The 18,255-nt window shown below is 35.0% G+C and overlaps 2 protein-coding genes across 3 annotated transcripts; both read left to right on the forward strand.

The window, feature by feature from the left end:
- Positions 1-9,490: 9,490 nt before the first annotated feature.
- Positions 9,491-10,669, forward strand: LOC132178842 (transcription factor MYB44). The gene has a single exon (XM_059591406.2). The coding sequence runs from the start codon at positions 9,584-9,586 to the stop codon at positions 10,373-10,375; it is 792 nt and encodes a 263-aa protein (XP_059447389.2). The 5' UTR covers positions 9,491-9,583; the 3' UTR covers positions 10,376-10,669.
- Positions 10,670-11,943: 1,274 nt separating this feature from the next.
- Positions 11,944-17,746, forward strand: LOC132179859 (UNC-50 family protein). 2 transcript variants are annotated; one of them, XM_088516098.1, is made up of 11 exons: positions 12,053-12,139; positions 12,268-12,388; positions 13,145-13,212; positions 13,445-13,470; positions 14,281-14,371; positions 15,483-15,578; positions 15,996-16,067; positions 16,320-16,378; positions 16,469-16,591; positions 17,231-17,302; positions 17,384-17,746. In XM_088516098.1, the coding sequence occupies exons 3-11, from the start codon at positions 13,154-13,156 to the stop codon at positions 17,446-17,448; spliced, it is 663 nt and encodes a 220-aa protein (XP_088372224.1). In that variant the 5' UTR covers positions 12,053-12,139; positions 12,268-12,388; positions 13,145-13,153; the 3' UTR covers positions 17,449-17,746. The 2 variants fall into 2 exon arrangements, with proteins under 2 accessions (XP_059448633.1, XP_088372224.1); XM_059592650.2 differs by lacking the exon at positions 12,268-12,388 and having other exon boundaries at positions 11,944-12,139.
- Positions 17,747-18,255: the final 509 nt, after the last annotated feature.

Genomic DNA, 18,255 nt, shown 5'->3' on the forward strand with positions numbered 1-18,255 from the left:
TTAGCAACACTAGCCGGAATAGGAAAAAGAGACAAATAGTAAGTAGGCAAGTTGGCAAGAGTGCTCTTGATAAACGTGACCCTGCCCCCCTTCAACAAATACAACATTTTTCAACTGGCCAACCGACGTTCTATCTTCTCAATAACTTCATCCCAAATATGCTTGGCCTTAAAAGAGGCCCCCAACGGCAAACCAAGGTACTTTATTGGCAAAGAGGCAACCCCACACCCTAGAATACTGGCTAACCTATCCACCACATTCCCCACTGGAATTAACACCAACTTAGCCAAGTTAACCTTCAGACCGGAGGCAGCTTCAAACAGCAAAAATAAACTCCGCAAATAGCGTAACTGGGCGGGCATAGCATTGCAAAAAATTAAGGTATCATCAGCAAACAAAAGATGAGAAAACGTAACATTACCAACTTTGAAGCCTTCTAATAGCCCCCCATTAACTGTTGCCGAAATCATCCTGCTTAAGGCTTCCATTACAAAAACAAACAACAGAAGAGACAGGGGGTCCCCTTGTCTCAAACCCCTGGAACTGCTAAAAAAACCATTAGCAGAACTATTGACCAGAATCGAGAACCGCATCAAAGAAATGCAATGTTCTATCCAAGAGCACCAAATCCCCCCAAATCCACACCTCTTCAGCAAATATAGCAAGAAATCTCAATTCACATGATCATAAGCTTTTTCTAGATCCATTTTGCAAATAACCCCTAGCTCCCCCAATCTCAACTGACTATCAAGGCATTCATTATAAATCAAGATAGAATCTAGAATTTGCCTATCCTTAATAAAAACGCTTTGCGACTGGGATATAATCTTATACAGAACTACCTTTAGTCTATTTGCTAAGACCTTAGCTATGATTTTGTAGATACCTCCCACAAGGCTAATCAGCCGAAAGTCTTTGAGGTTGATAACGCTGGGAACCTTGGGAATAAGCGAAATGAAATAAGCATTGAGGCTCTTCTCGAACATCCCTCCTACATGAAATGCACTAAACACCTTCATAGTATCCTCCCTCACAACCTCCCTGCAAGTCTAGAAGAAGGCCATAGAAAACCCACCGGGGCTTGGTGCCTTATTGCCATTCATTTTAAACACTACCTTTCTAACCTCATCCTCTTCAAAGTCCCTCTCCAACCAACTAGCCTCAACCTCCGAAATGGAATCAAAGGAAATACCATCAACCATAGGCATCCAATGGCATTGCTCAGTAAAAAGTTTTTGATAGAACTTCACAATGTGTTCACTAATCTCGGTCGGATTTGAGGAGGGATTGTCTCCAATCATAAGAGTATCTATAGAGTTGTGTCTTCTATTCAAGTTGGTTATGGAGTGAAAGAATTTAGTACACTTATCGCCTTCCTTCAACCACATCACCTTGGATTTCTGCCTCCAACTCACCTCCTCCATGAGGGTGCAATTCTCTAACTCTCGAACCACCTCCACCTTCCTCATAACCTCCTCCGCATCCAAGGCCCTACTTTCTTCGTTCACATCTATTAACCAGAGCTCTTCAAGAAGCATCCTCTTATTCCTGCCAATGTTGCCAAACACTTCCTCATTCCATGTCTTTAAATTCATCTTCAGGGCCTTGAGCTTGCAAGCATGAACAAAGCTCGACGTACCATGGAACACATATGAGTCCCACCATTGTTTCACTAGAGCCACAAACCCTTCCGCTTTAAACCATATATTTTTGAATTTGAACGGCATTTTCCTCTTGACACATCTCCCAGCTCAAGAATGATTGGGAAATGATCCGAGCACAGGCAGGAAAGCCTCTTCTGCCTTACCTCTGGAAACCAAGCCTCCAACTCTAGGTAGTTGTTTTTAGATTGGGATGAGAGTACTAGCCGATTTGTGAAGAATGCTTGATGATTGTCCAACTTCCATTCGTATGCTGTTAGTTGATTTTTCTTTTTTGGGAAAAGCTTTTCATTGATGGAAACTTCATGTTTGCTCCAGAGGGTGAACATTGAGGGATGTTGGCTGCAAGAAAATGTTTTGAAATTAGAAAGCCATGCCTACAGATGTGTCACAAACTTCAGTCTCATTCTTGAATTCTGTTCTTTTTTACTACTTTTTTCTTTTTAATGAAAGTTTTTGTCCAAATTGAGTTGGTGGAAATCTTTTCAACCATTCTCTTAAACTAACATATGACTTTAGAACATGCAATTTTCACATGTATTATTTGTTCTTTAGAGCATACAGTTTTTGAACATAAGATTTTGATTGGTGATATCATCAAGCTTATCATCAACTTTACAGAAGATTCAGATGAGCCACAGCATTAAGGGACAGTGAATTTTTTAATCCCAGTGGAAATCGACATACACCAACTCACCCACTTGTTTTGATGTTTCAAGATAGAATCTGTAGGCCATTTACAATCATTTCTAAGATGGCTTACAACATTAATATAAACTCCAGGTTAAATTGATGAACATATTTGGCTGAACTATTGAAAATCTTGAATGCATTTAGTTTAAGACCTAATCATGTTCATTTCTCCTTAAAATGTAATGAACCATAAAACTTTATTTTGGGAAAAATGTTATATTAGTACTTTTGTTACACCAATTTGCAATAAACTTTCCGCGGCATAAAAATTTGATGAAAACTCACTAAGGTCAACAATAAAAGCAAACAAGTCTCTACTCTCAACTTCCGTCCAAAATCTTGACGGAATCCGTTAGTATGCCTTGTCGAATCCACATATATCATATAGGTCTGTGCTCTCAACTTTCATCCAAAATCTTGACACAATCCATTAATATGCCTTGTCAAATCCACATCCCCCTCCCCCCTCATTTGGACAGAAGTTAAAAGTTAAGAGTAAGGACTTATTTGCTTTTATTGCATACCATATATGATATACCATGCCACAACAACCTTTTTTCTCCTTCTCTCTCATTGATTAAAAGAAAAAAAAAAAGGGGATAAAGTTCACATAACCCCCTACCATTCTAATTACAATCTACCCCATAAACTATCAATTGTGACAATTTACCCCTCAAACTAACAAAACAATGACAATGTACCTCTAATTTTAATAAAATGATGAAAATTACCCTTAATAAAATAAAAACAAAAATACAAAAATTTAATTTTTTTCTTTTCAAAAATTTAAGAGTATTTTTGTCTTGTTGAAAATTCTAAAGGGGTAATTTCGTCATTTTGCTAGTATTGGGGGTACATTGTCATTGTTTTGGTAGTTTATGAGGTAAATTGTCATAATTAATAGTTTTGAGGGTAGATTGTCATTGGGGTAGTAGTTAGAGGGGGTTATGTGAACTTTACAAAAAAAATAATAATAATATATATATACACACACAAATGCCACAATGAGTTTTTAGCAAATTTTTATATCAAATAACGCATATTTTTATGTCAGTGTAATCACATATCTTAATTTTGCATTTCTATTCAAAGAAAAAATAAAAATAAGTAAAGCATGGACTCCAAATAAATATTTATGAGTCTACCTTTACAAAAAGGATCAAATTATTTGGTTTTATAGCATGACAAAATAGAATAAGTATGACGTGCAAGAGAGAATCTTTTATTAATCTCGTGATTTTGAATCTCCACTCCACATGCCACAAATTACTTGTAATTATTGTGATAACAAACTCTAGCTGTGTCATACTATCTAGGCCCTATCGCTTACGTAGTCTCGCGAGTAATAATATAAGGAGGATTAAAGAGTCTTCGTAGAGTCATTTTAAATATGATGTGGCATTTAAAATCACCAATAGCTTAAAATTCAAAAATGATCATATCAAATTGAATGGTAATTTTAAATGTTACATCATATTTGAGATGACTCTATGAAGACTATAGCCCTCCTTATATCATTACTCCAGTCTGGCATTAAAATGTCTTTAAAACAAGGCCACAAAATTAAAAACGAGGATTATTGAAGAGATTAATGCTTTTAAGAATGTGCTTTTTTTTTTTTGAAATAAAAATAAAAAATGTTTGAAAGAATGTGTTGATGTGATATAAATGTAAAAATAGTTTTAACAGTAAAAATGTTTTAAATTGTTTGTTTGTTTTTATTTATTTATTTATTATTATTAAAAAAAAAAAAAAAAGGTGTTATTAAACAGAGCTTATTCCCATTAAAACAGTCTTTCCCCTTTTACTTTAAAAAGAATACAAGATGAAAGGATTAACTTTGAGTTCTTAAATCTAACTGCTAAAACTTATGGAATGAAATCCAAGATCATCATGCATACCATATTAGCTTCCCTATAACCCCTTTCATTCCCTACATATAAGATAAATGTTTTTTTAAAAAAAATCACTTACAACAGATTTCTTATCAGTTCTATAAGTATTAGAAATGTTATCGTTCTACTCAATATATGGGGAACCAAAAGTTTAATAAATTGTTTCTCTCTCCTCTCTCGTATCTTTACCTTTTATTGAAGATTGTATTGGAATTTAGTAAAAGGGTTGAGGGTAAGTAGAAATTTATATTTTGTAAAGAAATAATATTTATGTGACATAGGAAAATATAAAGGAAACTACTGTGAAGTATATCTAAAGTAAAAAGTAGTTTTGTTCCATAAATTTAGAAAAAATTAAAGGGAAGCTAATAGAAATGCTCTTATACAGCAAAATCAATCGCCTTATATGATCATCTATAATGTAATAGCCCTCATGTTTTAGAGTGTGTTTGACTTTACGATTTTGCAGAAAAAATAAGTGCCCGCTAACCGCTTTTGAAGGTGGTTAGAAAAAACCGCTAACCACCTAGGCGGTTACGGTTAGCGGTTTTAAGTTTTGAAAAAACCGCTAACTACCTCTATAAATATATATATGAAACAACGTTATTTTTGTGTTTGAATATATATAAAAATATAAAATGATGTCGTATGTAGTAGGTTATTATCGTATTACTATAGAAACGATGTCATTTTAGTTTTTTTTTCTTTAATAAAAAAATTCTTTTAGAAAGCAGTTATTGGGATTATTAACCGCTAATTGCCTAAACAGTTACGGTTAGCTGTTTTAGCCAATAACCATTAACCGTAACCACCTTTCTATCCTAGGCAAAACTGGTGTTTTTAACAAAATCGATGGTTTGGATGCAAGCAAATTTGAAAAAAAACTAACAAATTTAGAAATATATATATCCTTCTCCCTCCCCGGAAAAAAAAAAAAAAAAAAAAAAAGTGAGAGAAAACTTCTCTTTTTTTTTGAGTTGTTTTATAATTTCAATATATAGTTAAAATTAAAAAGCTCAATCTTTTGAAATCTCGATCAAGCAATCATAGAACTTTTACCTGCCTGCTTTGATGACTTTGTTGCCTCACATATAAATACAATGCAGAAATTATAGCTACAACCTTGAGCTTCAAGCATTATTTACCCTTTTGGAGACAAATGGGCTAATAAAAGCAACTGCATGTGCAATGCCTTGGGAAAGCAATAACCTCTATCTCCTCTCATACCCATTAATTAAATCACCAAAGGAAACATCCTCGATTCTTCTCAACCACGTGCAAATCTTCCTTATAATAATCCCTTTTACTGCACAACCCATTATCCAAAGCCCTTTTTAAACCACAAATTGGCAAGAAGGTAGGATTGTGGTCGCTAGGATTCATCAGCATTCTCAGCAATTTTTTTGTCCGAATTGTTAATAGTCTACTTCAAAAGATGAGTAGACTACTCGAAATTTGTTTGAACGGGTAGACATCATAAGAATATCTCTCATATTTATTATATGAATTGCTAACAATATCTTGCTAGAACTTGTCATTTGAGAACATTTGATTCTCACAAATATCAAGAGTCACACAAATTGTGTCATCTTAGGATTAAAATAGAATTAAAACCTAACATTTGATTGAGGTGTGGGAGTATTGTATCCAGGGTTTGATTCTTCCTCACCATGCGTAATCAAGGGTGCAACATGTGCTCTACCTAGGGAAAGCAATGGTCATTATTTTATTGGCAAAGAAGACATGCATTCTTGATTATTCTGTAATCTCTATCACGTGTAAATTGCATATACATGTGGCTATTTGTTTATACCATCTTCACAATCCATTTCACAGTTGGAATGATATGGGTTTCACGCACTATCATGGCTTTTTGTTAAACTAGGGTTTTAATAATAGCTCGTATGCCTATTTTTGGCAAATTACATAATTAAAAGCAAAAGGGACCAATACAAATTTATGTGACCAAAATATTCTTCATGGAAACAGTTTAATAAATTTGCTTTATTAGTATATGTTTTGAGGACCACCTCCTAAACAACGTAAATCATGATCAAAGCATTCAACTTGGGTTCAGTTTCTGTTAGAATTAGACCTGTTGAAATTAGAATACTTGTGTCATATTATATGATCGATAAATGTCTCAATACATGTCATATCATAAATTTTGTTCCAAAAAAAAAAAAAAATTAAAGACAATTTTAGATAACTTTCTTCCATCACAATTTTTCTTTTTTTTTTTTTTCTTTTTTTTTTTTTCTTAAAGAGAAAGATGTTGGCAAACATTAGTGTTTTATTCTATTTTAAGAACAAAATAGAGTTCTAAAATACATTAACAAACATGATATATAAAAAACAGATGTTTGTAATGACTCAAGAAAAACGCTAGCTATTTCTCTACTATAACTTCAAGAGACTAGTTAAGTTATAATTTGAGCTTCATAAAATCACTTATAAAGTTTAGTCTCACATAGCAAATAACAAATGTGGGACTTAGTATGCTCAAGTGCCACAATAATTTTCTCACCACTCTATGTGTCTTATTCATTTTTTTCAATGTGAGACTATTGTATTACAACCTCCTTTAAATCCTTGTCATCCATGTCATTTCTTGGTGGCTCTAATACTATTTGTATTGATCCAGCAAAAAACGCTAGCAACATATGTACTATAATTTCAAAATGACTAATTAAGTTGCAATTAGAATTTCTAGAATTATTTATAAAGTTAAGTCTCGTCTAATAAAGAACTAATATAAGACTTAAAAGTGCGTTTGGTATTACCATTTCGTAGAAAAAAAAAGTTTGGTTTTGGAAAATGAATCCTTTGGGAGTCATTTTTTTTTTTTAAAAAAAAAAATTCGATTTAAAAAAAGTGGAAAACTATGTTTTTTCAAATTGTAGGCGATGGGTGTGTTTTTAAAACGCAATATTTTATAACACTTTTTAAAATCGCAAATACTAACCGACTTTTAACACCTATGAGCGCCTATGGGCATTTACATTTTACATATAACTAGCCAAGAGAAGTGCTAGAGAGCCAAACAAATAAACCCAGAAATTTTTTGAAACTGACGTGGCAGACCATGAGTCGCAAAGAAAGGAGAAAGAATTGTATTTTTTTAATTTAAAAACCCTTGCCATGTCAGTTTAAAATTTTTTCTGAGTTCATTTGTTTAGCTCTCTAATACTTTTCGGCAAGCCAAATGTTATTTTGGCCGTATGAAATGCAAATTTAGGTGAAAAAAGATTCACATCCGGCTAGTTACTTTAACAAAAAAATAACTAGTGAGATGCTACACTGCTTACTAAATTTGGTGAGCATTGTGCTCAAGAAATGTAATATATATGACTGAAGTGTTATTAGTGTTTAGTCTACATAGGACTGACTACGAATAATTAAACAATAAAATAATTCACCGACATCCAAATCTAATTGAAAAAGTTAAGTAAAAAAAGGAAAAAAGAAAAAAGAAATAGAAAATAACATCACGTTGGTCAAATTTGGATATAACGTCTTTTCCATATGAGGAAAAGCAAAAGCAAGGAAAGTCTTAAACCAACGCTTTGTGTTGACTAATTATCAGACTACAAATTATTCGCACCAACAACAACAACCGTTGTATTAGGTAGGTAGTTTGGTAATTACCCGAAATTCAGCACCCGTTACTTCTAACTTCTAACTTCTAAGATACTTATCCACTCATTATTATTATTATTATTATTATTATTATTATTTAACTTTTCAATTTCCATTATCAATTCAATTTTAAAATTTAAATCAACGTGACTAAAGCAAATTTCTGTTCGGCTTTTGAATTTTTCTTTGCCACTACCGTTAAACTTACAACTTGCAACATAATTATCTGCCATCAAGATCTTTCAACGTTTTTTTTTTTTTTTTTTTTCCTTCCCCTACCAAAATATCTCGGTTTCAAGTTAAATGAAAAAGATTTATTTTACGATCTAGATTTTATTTTATTAAATCTAACCCTATAATCTATATATATGGTACTCTCTTTTATTGTTTAGATTTTATTAAATCTAAATCTAACGGTATATATGGTATTATATTATTTAAAAAATTAAAATGATGAGACAACACATACATCCTTGAATATATGAAATATATTACAAAAATTTTTACTTGAAAAGCATAAAAATTAGGACTTATGAGGATTAAGATCTCTTGCAATTAGGTACTTCAAATACATCGCTTGCATTGCAATTTGAGCACTCTAATTGAAGGATTTTTACTATTGCTCCAATGTAAATCATACCAAACCATCCAAATAAAATGGTGATGGAGTAAAAGTGTAAAACAGTAAAAAATGTTTTAAGCTTTCAATTAAAATTCTTAAAATTCAAATAATTGGTCAGGGTATATTAGAATTACGTTCTTATCATTTTTACTAAATCTAGTATGTTATTTGTGTTGCCAAAAAAAATATATATATTTATTTATTGATTTACTTTGTTTTTATTGATTTTAAAAATAAAAAATAAAAACTGATAACTTATCCAGTTATCCCAAAGAAATACGTATTCTTCGGTACCATGATTTGTATTTTTAAACCATACCTATTGCGGTTCTATAAAATCCAATGCTAGTAGAGAGAGTCGGTTGGGAAGTTCAAATTGGGGCGGAGAGTGACCGCCTCGTGTCGGTGGACAAGGCCGTTGGAGTGTCCTCCGTGCTGCAAGTATTACAGGCTGGACTGACAGCTTGTCAGTAATGATCCGTTCTCCAATTCCGCGACCGTTCTTGTCGTTTTCTCCACATCACCACTTCCGTGCACCCCAAAAAACCTCAAAAAGACAAAAAACCAAACCAAATTCCCTTACGTAATGCTCTCCAGCCTGGCTCAGTCAAACTTATCCTCAAACCCTCTCTCTCTCTCTCTCTCCCTCTCACTGTCTCAATTTCTCTCCATTTTCTCCTGATATATTCCCTATTCCAGAACGTCCTACACCCTTCCCTTTCTGAGTAACTTCCATAACTGTACGAGTCAAATAAGAAACCCATAGCGCCGAGATTTTGGTGAGGATTCTCAGTAATCCACGAGCCTACGTGGCGACGCGTGGTAGTTAATACAGCTGTATACTGGCGCAACCTGTAACCGAGCAGAACCGGTTCGCGTAACGCCTAGTACCTGTATTAGTTAACCGGCTCTATCAGTTACCCTAACCCTTCCTTTATAAACCCCTCCTAGTCCTCCCCCACCTCTCTCGTAACAGAGTCTCAAGAGGCCTCTAAGAGAAACCAAGAAAAAAGAAAAAAAAAAAAAGCTCTATTGGTTTTCTGGTTTTCTTCTACGGTTGGGGTTTTTGATTGATGGACAGGGATGGAGATCGCGTCAAGGGTCCGTGGAGCCCAGAGGAGGACGAGATGCTGAGGAGGCTGGTGCAGAGCCACGGTCCTCGGAGCTGGTCGGTGATAAGCAAGGCGATCCCGGGGCGCTCGGGGAAGTCGTGCCGGCTCCGGTGGTGCAACCAGATCTCGCCGGAGGTAGAGCACCGGCCGTTCTCGCAGGAGGAGGACCAGATCATCGTCAAGTCCCACGCCAAATACGGCAACAAGTGGGCCACCATCGCTAGGCTCCTCAACGGCCGTACCGACAACGCGATCAAGAACCACTGGAACTCCACGCTCAAGAGAAAGTACTCCTCGATGGTGAGTGGCGACGACGCCGATTCGACAGCCGACGAGACTCTGAATCGGCCGCACAAGAAATCAATGGGTCAGTGTTACAGCCCCCGCGGTAGCCCATCCGGATCCGACGTTAGCGATTCGGGTCTACCGCCGATATCCACCCCGTACCCGATTCGATACTTGTCACCGCCGCGCCCGAACCCTATCACTGACGAGCCGTCGACTCTGCTTACTCTGTCTCTGCCAGGGACCGAGTCTCTCGAGCCGCGCATCGGCCAAAACTCGCCGCCTCGTCTAGAGTACGACACCAAATCATCACCGCCGTACCATAACTACCGAACGGCGAAGTTTTCGCCGGAGTTAGTTGACGTGCTGAAGGACATGATTAAAAAGGAAGTGAAGAGTTACATGGATGGGCGCGAGAAGGCTGGGATTCTTTGTGAGGGCGTAAAGCGCATTGATATTGACCATTAAATTATGAATCAGAGAGAAAAAAAAAAGAAAAAGAAAACGGAAATCATCAGAGCAAGAAGGTTTCTGTTCGGAATAGGCAAAACAGAAACAAACGGCCAATTTGTTTCTTGATTTTTTTTTTCTTCTTTTCTTTTAACTTGTCTTTTGATATTTCCGAAAAAGAAAATAATTTTGAGGCTGGTGTACAGTAATTAGATGAGGATTAAAGCAAAAAATTAGTGAGTGATAGCGAGATTTGTATTGGGTTTTGCCGTGAAAGAAAGAAATTATGGGAGATTAGTTGAGTTAGTTATATTTGTGTTTTTCCGTTTTATATTTTGTTTAGAAGATGGTTAAGTTACGGGATGAGCCGTACAGTACGGTTGTACCGAAATTCTGCATTATTTTCTGACCTTATTGACCAGGAGAAGGGGGGGGGGGGGGGGCGTGGGGGGAAGCCTGCCTTTGCATAATGACCTTTTTGTCCCTTTCTAAATCATGATTTGTTTTCTTCTTAAAAAAAAAATAAATTGTGGGGTGAGGGGTCGTTTGTTAGAAAGTGTAAAAGATGCGTGATTATCCAACTCAATAGTGCGTTTTGTTTTGTTTTGTTTATCAGTTAGAGCCAGCTTCACTAAGCCGAGCCGAGTGGGCTTGGATTTTCAATGACGAATTTTAGACCCGTGCGTATATGAATGACCCTCAGAACTAGGACTTTATTTTAGACCCGTTTACCAGATTTTCAAAATCAGATTTTTTTTTTTTAAATTTTTTATAGCAATTGCGTGTTTTACATGATATGTCAAGTTGCAACCTATTTGGGTGGGATAAAAATGACTTTGCTAATGTGGCACTACTTATCAGCTTTTGATTTTAACAAAGAGTTGATCTAAGAGCGGAAAAATCACACTTTTTTTCCATCACTGTTCCACCTTATTGATGTATCGGGACTGATTGACAATGTCACACTTTTAGGAGTAATGCTACGTTTACAACTTTTTTACAAGTTATTAACACATCTCACCATATAATTGGAGCCAAACAAGAACAAAAAAAAAAAAAAAAATTAACGCTTCGATCACTTATTTGTGTTAACAATTTATAAAAGAAATTGTGTCCGACATTTTTCTTTACAAGAAAGTCGATGATTTATGGTTCATTTGGGATTGCAGTTTCAATAAATGCGATTTTAATTTTTTTTTTTTTTGTGAAATTACTACTTTTTAAAATCTTTATTTAGTAAAACATGTTAAAATTTACTCTCTTTTTTTCAAATATTTTTTTATGCGAAATCCCTCTAGTCTGTTCATAAAAATCGTAGATTTTTTTTTCCTATTTTATATTAACTATTTTTTAAATTGCAATACCAAACACCTTACATTTTGTAATATTTTTTAAAAACGCTAATTATTCTTACCCATCCTTACTATCCATTTTTTCAGCATCTTTGTAAACAGTCTCGCATTTTTAAATATTTGTACCTATAGCGTTTGAGCAATAATTAGGCCCAGCCGTAGCCCACCAAGAATCCAACTACTACATAACTAAAACTCGGCCCAACTTACTAATAAATCGTCGTCGTTTTTACATTTCCCTCTATCTGTACGCAACACAGTGAGAGAGAGAGAGAGAGAGAGCTGTTGTGGAAATCTCAGAGATCTTCGATCGAAGAAGAACCTGCAAAGTCCGAAGGAGATGTTGCCCACAGTCTCGAAAGGGCGGTCACCGTCCTCTTCATCCCGAGCTAACCCTATGTTCCTTCAGTACCTCCGCCGAATAGTCAAGGTTTTCCTCTCTCTCCTATCTCTTTTGAAATTTTTCTTTCTCTAAGCGGATCTGATCTCCGTGCCAATCGAATCTCCAATTTTGCACGAGTCTTATAGGAGCATTTCATGTTCATGAACTCGATCCAGGAGTAGCACATGCTCCGACTAGCAACATCTATTTTTCCGTCAATTTAGATGATTAGCTTATATCTGCTCAAATTCATGCTCAAATTCCGTGCTGGTTGCAAGTTCTGATCAAGCAATTCATGTAAATTTGTTATCCATTTCGTTTTCTGTATCCAACTTCTTTGACTCAGAACGAAAATCCGAGAAAGAAGGGAAGAGCATTTCTTGTTAATTCTCTGCTATTCCAATTGTATTAATATATAACATTGTGTGAATGGACATATACTCGTATGAATGTATAAACTGTCTGTCCTGCACTCCGCATTTACTATACGCCATGCTTGGTCATTGCTACACTGGAAGTTCCTTTCGTAGTGGTGAAGTATTACTCGAGTTCATTCGTTTATTTATTTTTTTATATGATTTTTGAATGCAAATTGACGCTGAGAGAACAAATTTGCTGCAAATTCATAGATCTGAGGATGAAAGAGTTCAGATTCTGCATGCCGTTATAGATCTTAGGGTGACGCCTCACACAATTGATCTGAGCAGTTTCAAAGGCCCTAGGAAACCACACATGATCAGAGCAACGTCATCTTTTAAAGTGACTAGGATATGTGATGGAAATTCCAACTGTTAACCACTAGGACATTGAATACTTTTTTCCATTGTGATTACAAGCATATTTGTGTCCATTTGTTGTCAGGTTTGCTTACTGTGCCCATTACTTTTTCAACTTGCTCCTTGAAAACTTTTGATTGTTGGTCATGGAAGCAGTCCTTTTACGCCTTTGACAACATGACTGAACTCATTCGCTAGTTGAATTTGATCATTCATATTTTAATTAAGTTCAATTTTTCTCATGAATTTCCTTTTGCTTTTGGCTGGTTCATTGTAGTGGCAACAAATGGATGTTGAATATACCTTTTGGCAAATGCTTCACCTATGCACCTCACCCAAAGTTGTGTAAGTGTCCACCCTTTTGATCATCATCCACATCATGATCTCTATCGTTGTGTTTTCTTTCTACTTGTATTATGATTATTACTATCCACAGCAGTTATTCATTCTATATAAGAGGATGATTTTTTTCTTCAAATTTTTATACCATAGACGAGTTGCATTGTGTTTATTATTTGGAAAATTTCTTATTATCGTAATTATGTATTTTGCATGTGGAACGTTACAATGGATGTAGCTATCAGCACACAAAGTATCATAAGCGTAAGTCCACTTCCCATTGAATGATCATTTGCTTATGTCATCTGGTTGGTGCTATCTATGGCTATTGTATTCATCTAGTTTTTCATTTGACTATATGTGCGATTATTTTAATATTATCTTTGACAAACTGTAATTATCAATCTGCACTGTCATAAATTGTACAGTTCCATAGTGACACTGGACAAAAGCTGTTGTTTTCTGACTAACACTATCAACTGCACTAATGGTTTGCCATTGTTGTTGAATGATGTAGCTATCGGCAGACTAAGTATCACAGTTGTAGGAACATTGGTTTACTTTTAAACTGGCATACATTGGAAGGAAATAAAATCAGCTAAGATTTAATTTATTGTGATAGTGATGCCTTTAAGTTTTCAATATAAGTATCACCTGCAGAAGTTCTTAATAATGCTCATAGTGACTTAAGTTAATGATCAGTGAACTACTTTAGTTGATATTATGACAAAAATTGGGAAATATCAGATGCTTACTTGGTTTAGTAATATATGTTTGCATTTTAATAATATATGCTTGGGAAGTTTTACTAAATTATGTATGTTAAATAGCTTTCTGTATTTGGTTTTCAAAAGTTGCTTCAAGTCATTGGAATGACTTTTAGATGGGCAGGACTACTTTTGTTTTCTAAACATATACTTTAAAGAGTGAAGAACATTGAGAACTTATGTTGGTTGGCATTTGTGGATTTTCTTAATTACATCCTATGTAAGGACTCATTAAACGTCAAGTATTGTGAAATTTGCTGCTAATGGTAGATTCAAGTTAAAAGTTTTACTTTGTTTTTGGTTTCAGAAACTAAGAATCAATGGGCACGAGATGACCCCGCTTTTGTTGTGATCTGCAGCCTTCTTTTGACAGTTGCAACTTTGGCTTATTGTGCTGCGTAAGTTTCTAATATGCTTGCTCTTGATGGCTAGTGCTATAATGCCATTAAATAGTGACTGTTATATACCATTTTTAAAACCAATGTCAAAAATCTTGAGTTAGTCAACTACTTAGCTGAGGGGATCATCAAATGTAGATCAAATGCTCATATTGCAACCTGATGCAAAGTTCTGTAGATTCGAGAACTGTATTGTAGTGGTTTGATTTAGAATGGTCTAAGGAGAGTCAAGTATTTGGTAGAAAAGGGTTTTGGAATGAAATTAAGGCATTTTAGTAAGCTTGATCTTATGTTTAGCGATCTAGTTAGCTGCAAACACACGATTCAGTTCTTGTTTTACCAATTTTAGGAAGAAAGAGAAAGCAACCACTGGCTTTTGTAGCTATGTTTATTTTTCTCTTCTTTAATGAGGACGCCTAGGGTTTGATCCATTATAGGTGGAAGATTGTGGTTAATGGTTATCTATGATTTGGTGAGACAGCAGGAGGAGAAAGAAGTAGATAGAACCCTGAAAATCAAACATGTGGTTTTGTAAGCAATCACACTTGAGAATGAAGGCAATCACACCTGCAAAGGAGTTTGAGAGCTGCTAAAAAATTCCCTGCACTAATCTCTGAAAAATTGATAGATCAATTGGATTAATCATGTAGTAGCTGGCACTTGATTAATAGGATTTTTTTTAAAAAAAAAAAAAAAAAACTACAGGTTTTAGATAAGTTTACGAATAAAGGAAGCATTGAACTGCTAAAGACCAAAGGTAAATGTCTGATCGCACAAATAGACTCAAAATATGGGCCATTGCTACATCTACTAAACGTAAAAAATACCATATTAACCCTCACGTGAAAAAGAAGAAACCAAGTCAAATGTGTGGCCAGTATTTAATATGGATATGCATGAAGAGTCAATATGGCACATCAAATTTGGTGTTTTTTTTATTCCAGTTAAGTAATTTCTCACCTCAAAGATGTCTAATCTACTCAATTTATGTCTTATATATTATTTTTAGATTGTTCAACAATTTCTGCATTATGCTTAGAAAAACAAAATCCTGCATTATGAGTTCTTTACCCTGTATTGATTCTCGTCTTGTTTTTTATTTTTATTTCAGGTATGGCCATAGTGCTGCACATGCAGTTTATGTAGTTATCTCAGTATTGCTTTTCCATTTTTTAGTAACTGGAGTAGTTCTGGCTACATGTTGTTGGTAAGAGCGATTTCCTCCAGTAATAAATGATATTACTCTTGTTGTCTTATTGTTGAGTGTACTTTATTTCGATGCCAACATCTGTGAAGCTGCCTACCCTGTCCGAGCTTTCTAGGCTTTATAGTTTCTAAAGCATGATATATAACCATGGTAGTAGCCAGTGCAGCTGAATTTGCTAAGAGTAGTCTGTCTGTCGTGATATTGTCAACATTCATCTCTTTTTTGACAAGAATGATATCTGTGTTTTAACTTATCAAAAAAATGATATCTGTGTTTTATAAGTGTTTACTATCTAAATTACTTATAAAAGAAAGAGTTTACTATCTAAATTAATTTTGGAATTTGAGGTCACTTGCCATTTAAATTGTTCACTCACAATGGTTTAATTACAAGTTGCATTCCTCAATGTCCATACAGGTTCCTGACTAATTCTTACCTTCGGCCAGAGGCTCCTTCCAACAGTCATGTGGTTGAGCAACGAGTTGAATGGTAAGTCTCAAAAATTCTTCCCACTTCTTTACTAGTTTAATTCTAATTACAGTTCAAACAAATTTTATCTCGAACACAAATCACAAAGCTGCATATATTCATCTGTTCATCGATTGTATTTTGCTAATGTTGTGGTAATTTCACTCCTCTAAATTGAAGTGCTTCTTTTAATGTATAAATTTGGTTTATTTTTCTTTTATTATGTATTTTACAATCTAATAATTTGCATGGTCCTGACTTCTTTGGCTGAAGGATGTATGCGTTTGACGTTCACTGCAACTCTTTCTTTCCTATGTTTGTTATGCTTTATGGTAACTGCTCCTTTCCTATGCTTTTTTTTTTTTTTTTTTTTTGTTCAACCTCAATTAATGCACCTAATTGATGCCTTTGTTTTGTGGCAGTGATACAATATTTTCTGTCACCGCTTTTGGTAGCCCATGGTTTCATTCCTGTATTGCTATCAAACTTGCTCTTCATGGTGGCTGCTACTTACTACCATTATCTCAACTTTTTAGGCTATGATGGTAAGCTAAATGTATAGTTCTTACAATTTTGCTTTTAAACCTTTTTTATCTTTGGGGGGGATGAGGGGGGAGGGTGGTAAATTCGGTATGTCTGGATCCAGATAATTGGTCTCATCACAAATTGTCCCAGCTTTTAATTCTTTGCTCATTTATTGGTTATGGGTACAAATAACAGCCCTGTGGCTTTCTGACTTGGATCTTCAAATTAGATCAGTTTTTAGAAAGTGAAATGAAAATTTTGTTGCATGGAAAATGTAAAGTATGTATGTGGCTGAAGTTATGCTATTTATGTGGTAAAGATGTCAAGTGTTACATTTTTTATGCGTATAGTTCCAAAATGCCGACATTCCTTTTTCAATGGATATTTGACGTTTATTTTCTCGGATGACTTATAAACCAATTTTGGATCCATGGCATACTTAACTAAATTTAAACAACCGTTAAAGTGAAATGAACTTGGTGCCAAAATTGGTGCCGGGGAATTTTAGTGGGTTGTTTCTTTCATTCTGTAATCAAAATCAGTATATTTGAACTTTTTGTAGCTGAAACATGTTTCATTAACTTGCCCTAGTATGACTTTCAATTTCAGATAAGATTGTAGATTGTTTTCATGAACTGATATGCGGTGTCCTTTTGCAGTATTGCCCTTTCTAGAGAGAACCACATTCTTTCTATATCCCATTGGTGCTGTCATCGTCCTTTCTCCCATTTGTAAGTGTTTGAATATGACTCCTGATTGTGTTTTAGCTTTGGATTCTGCTGTAGCTGAATTCAATTTCTTTGACTTTGCAGTGATTTTGAGCGGCTTCAATCCTTCAAGATATTTTATGAACATGTATTTTAGCCAAAGGTTATGATTTACTGAGGCCAACTAACAGTTCAGATAGCATATATAATGAAAGGTTTGGGGACTAGTTCAAGGACAGCATCCACGCGAGAAAGCTTTGATGAATGCAATGATTTGTTTCTGGAAAATGTGAAATGAAAAGCAGCTCCACCACATGAAACAAGTTTCCTCCTAGCTTTCTTTCTGGGCATCTTACAACTGCAAAAATGAAGTTGGAACCAAGTGAAGTCAGGGCAGCTAAGTGTATATTTTGTTATTGAGAATATTGATCAAATAGATATGTTGAATGCATCCATTTTTCCCCTTCTTGTCACGTGTCTTCAGCCAATATATATTTCCAAAACTCAAAAGTGTCGGCCCCTTTTCAAGTGGGTCGTAATTTTTCACTTTTTTAGGGCACTTGTTGATTGTTGACCTTAAAAAACTAGATATTGCTTCAGATTTGATACAAAGTCACTGATTCTCTTTATAACTTCAACATGGTGGGTGGTTTGGTACTTATGTCATTTGTGGCCAATTCAAGCTAGTTGAACCCCAAGCTTTGAAAAGCTTAGATGTGCCTTAGCAAGCAATTCAATCACATGAGGGCTTGCACTCTCACTGTTTAGATCCTTCATGTTTGCCATTACTTCTTAGCCAGCAAGTTTTACAATGGTTACGTCTAAGTAGAGGAGCTACTTTGATTGCTCTCTCTTTTTTTTTGTTTCTGAGTTATATGACTTTTTCAAATAGTCTCAAATTTAATGTTAAAACAATTTTATCCTTCTTTTCATTCGTAATCTTATTCTCTTTTTTATGTTTTTTTAACATTAATCGG

This window comes from Corylus avellana, chromosome 4, assembly GCF_965113065.1.
Source record: "Corylus avellana chromosome 4, dhCorAvel1.hap1.2, whole genome shotgun sequence".
NCBI classification, from domain to species: domain Eukaryota; kingdom Viridiplantae; phylum Streptophyta; class Magnoliopsida; order Fagales; family Betulaceae; genus Corylus; species Corylus avellana.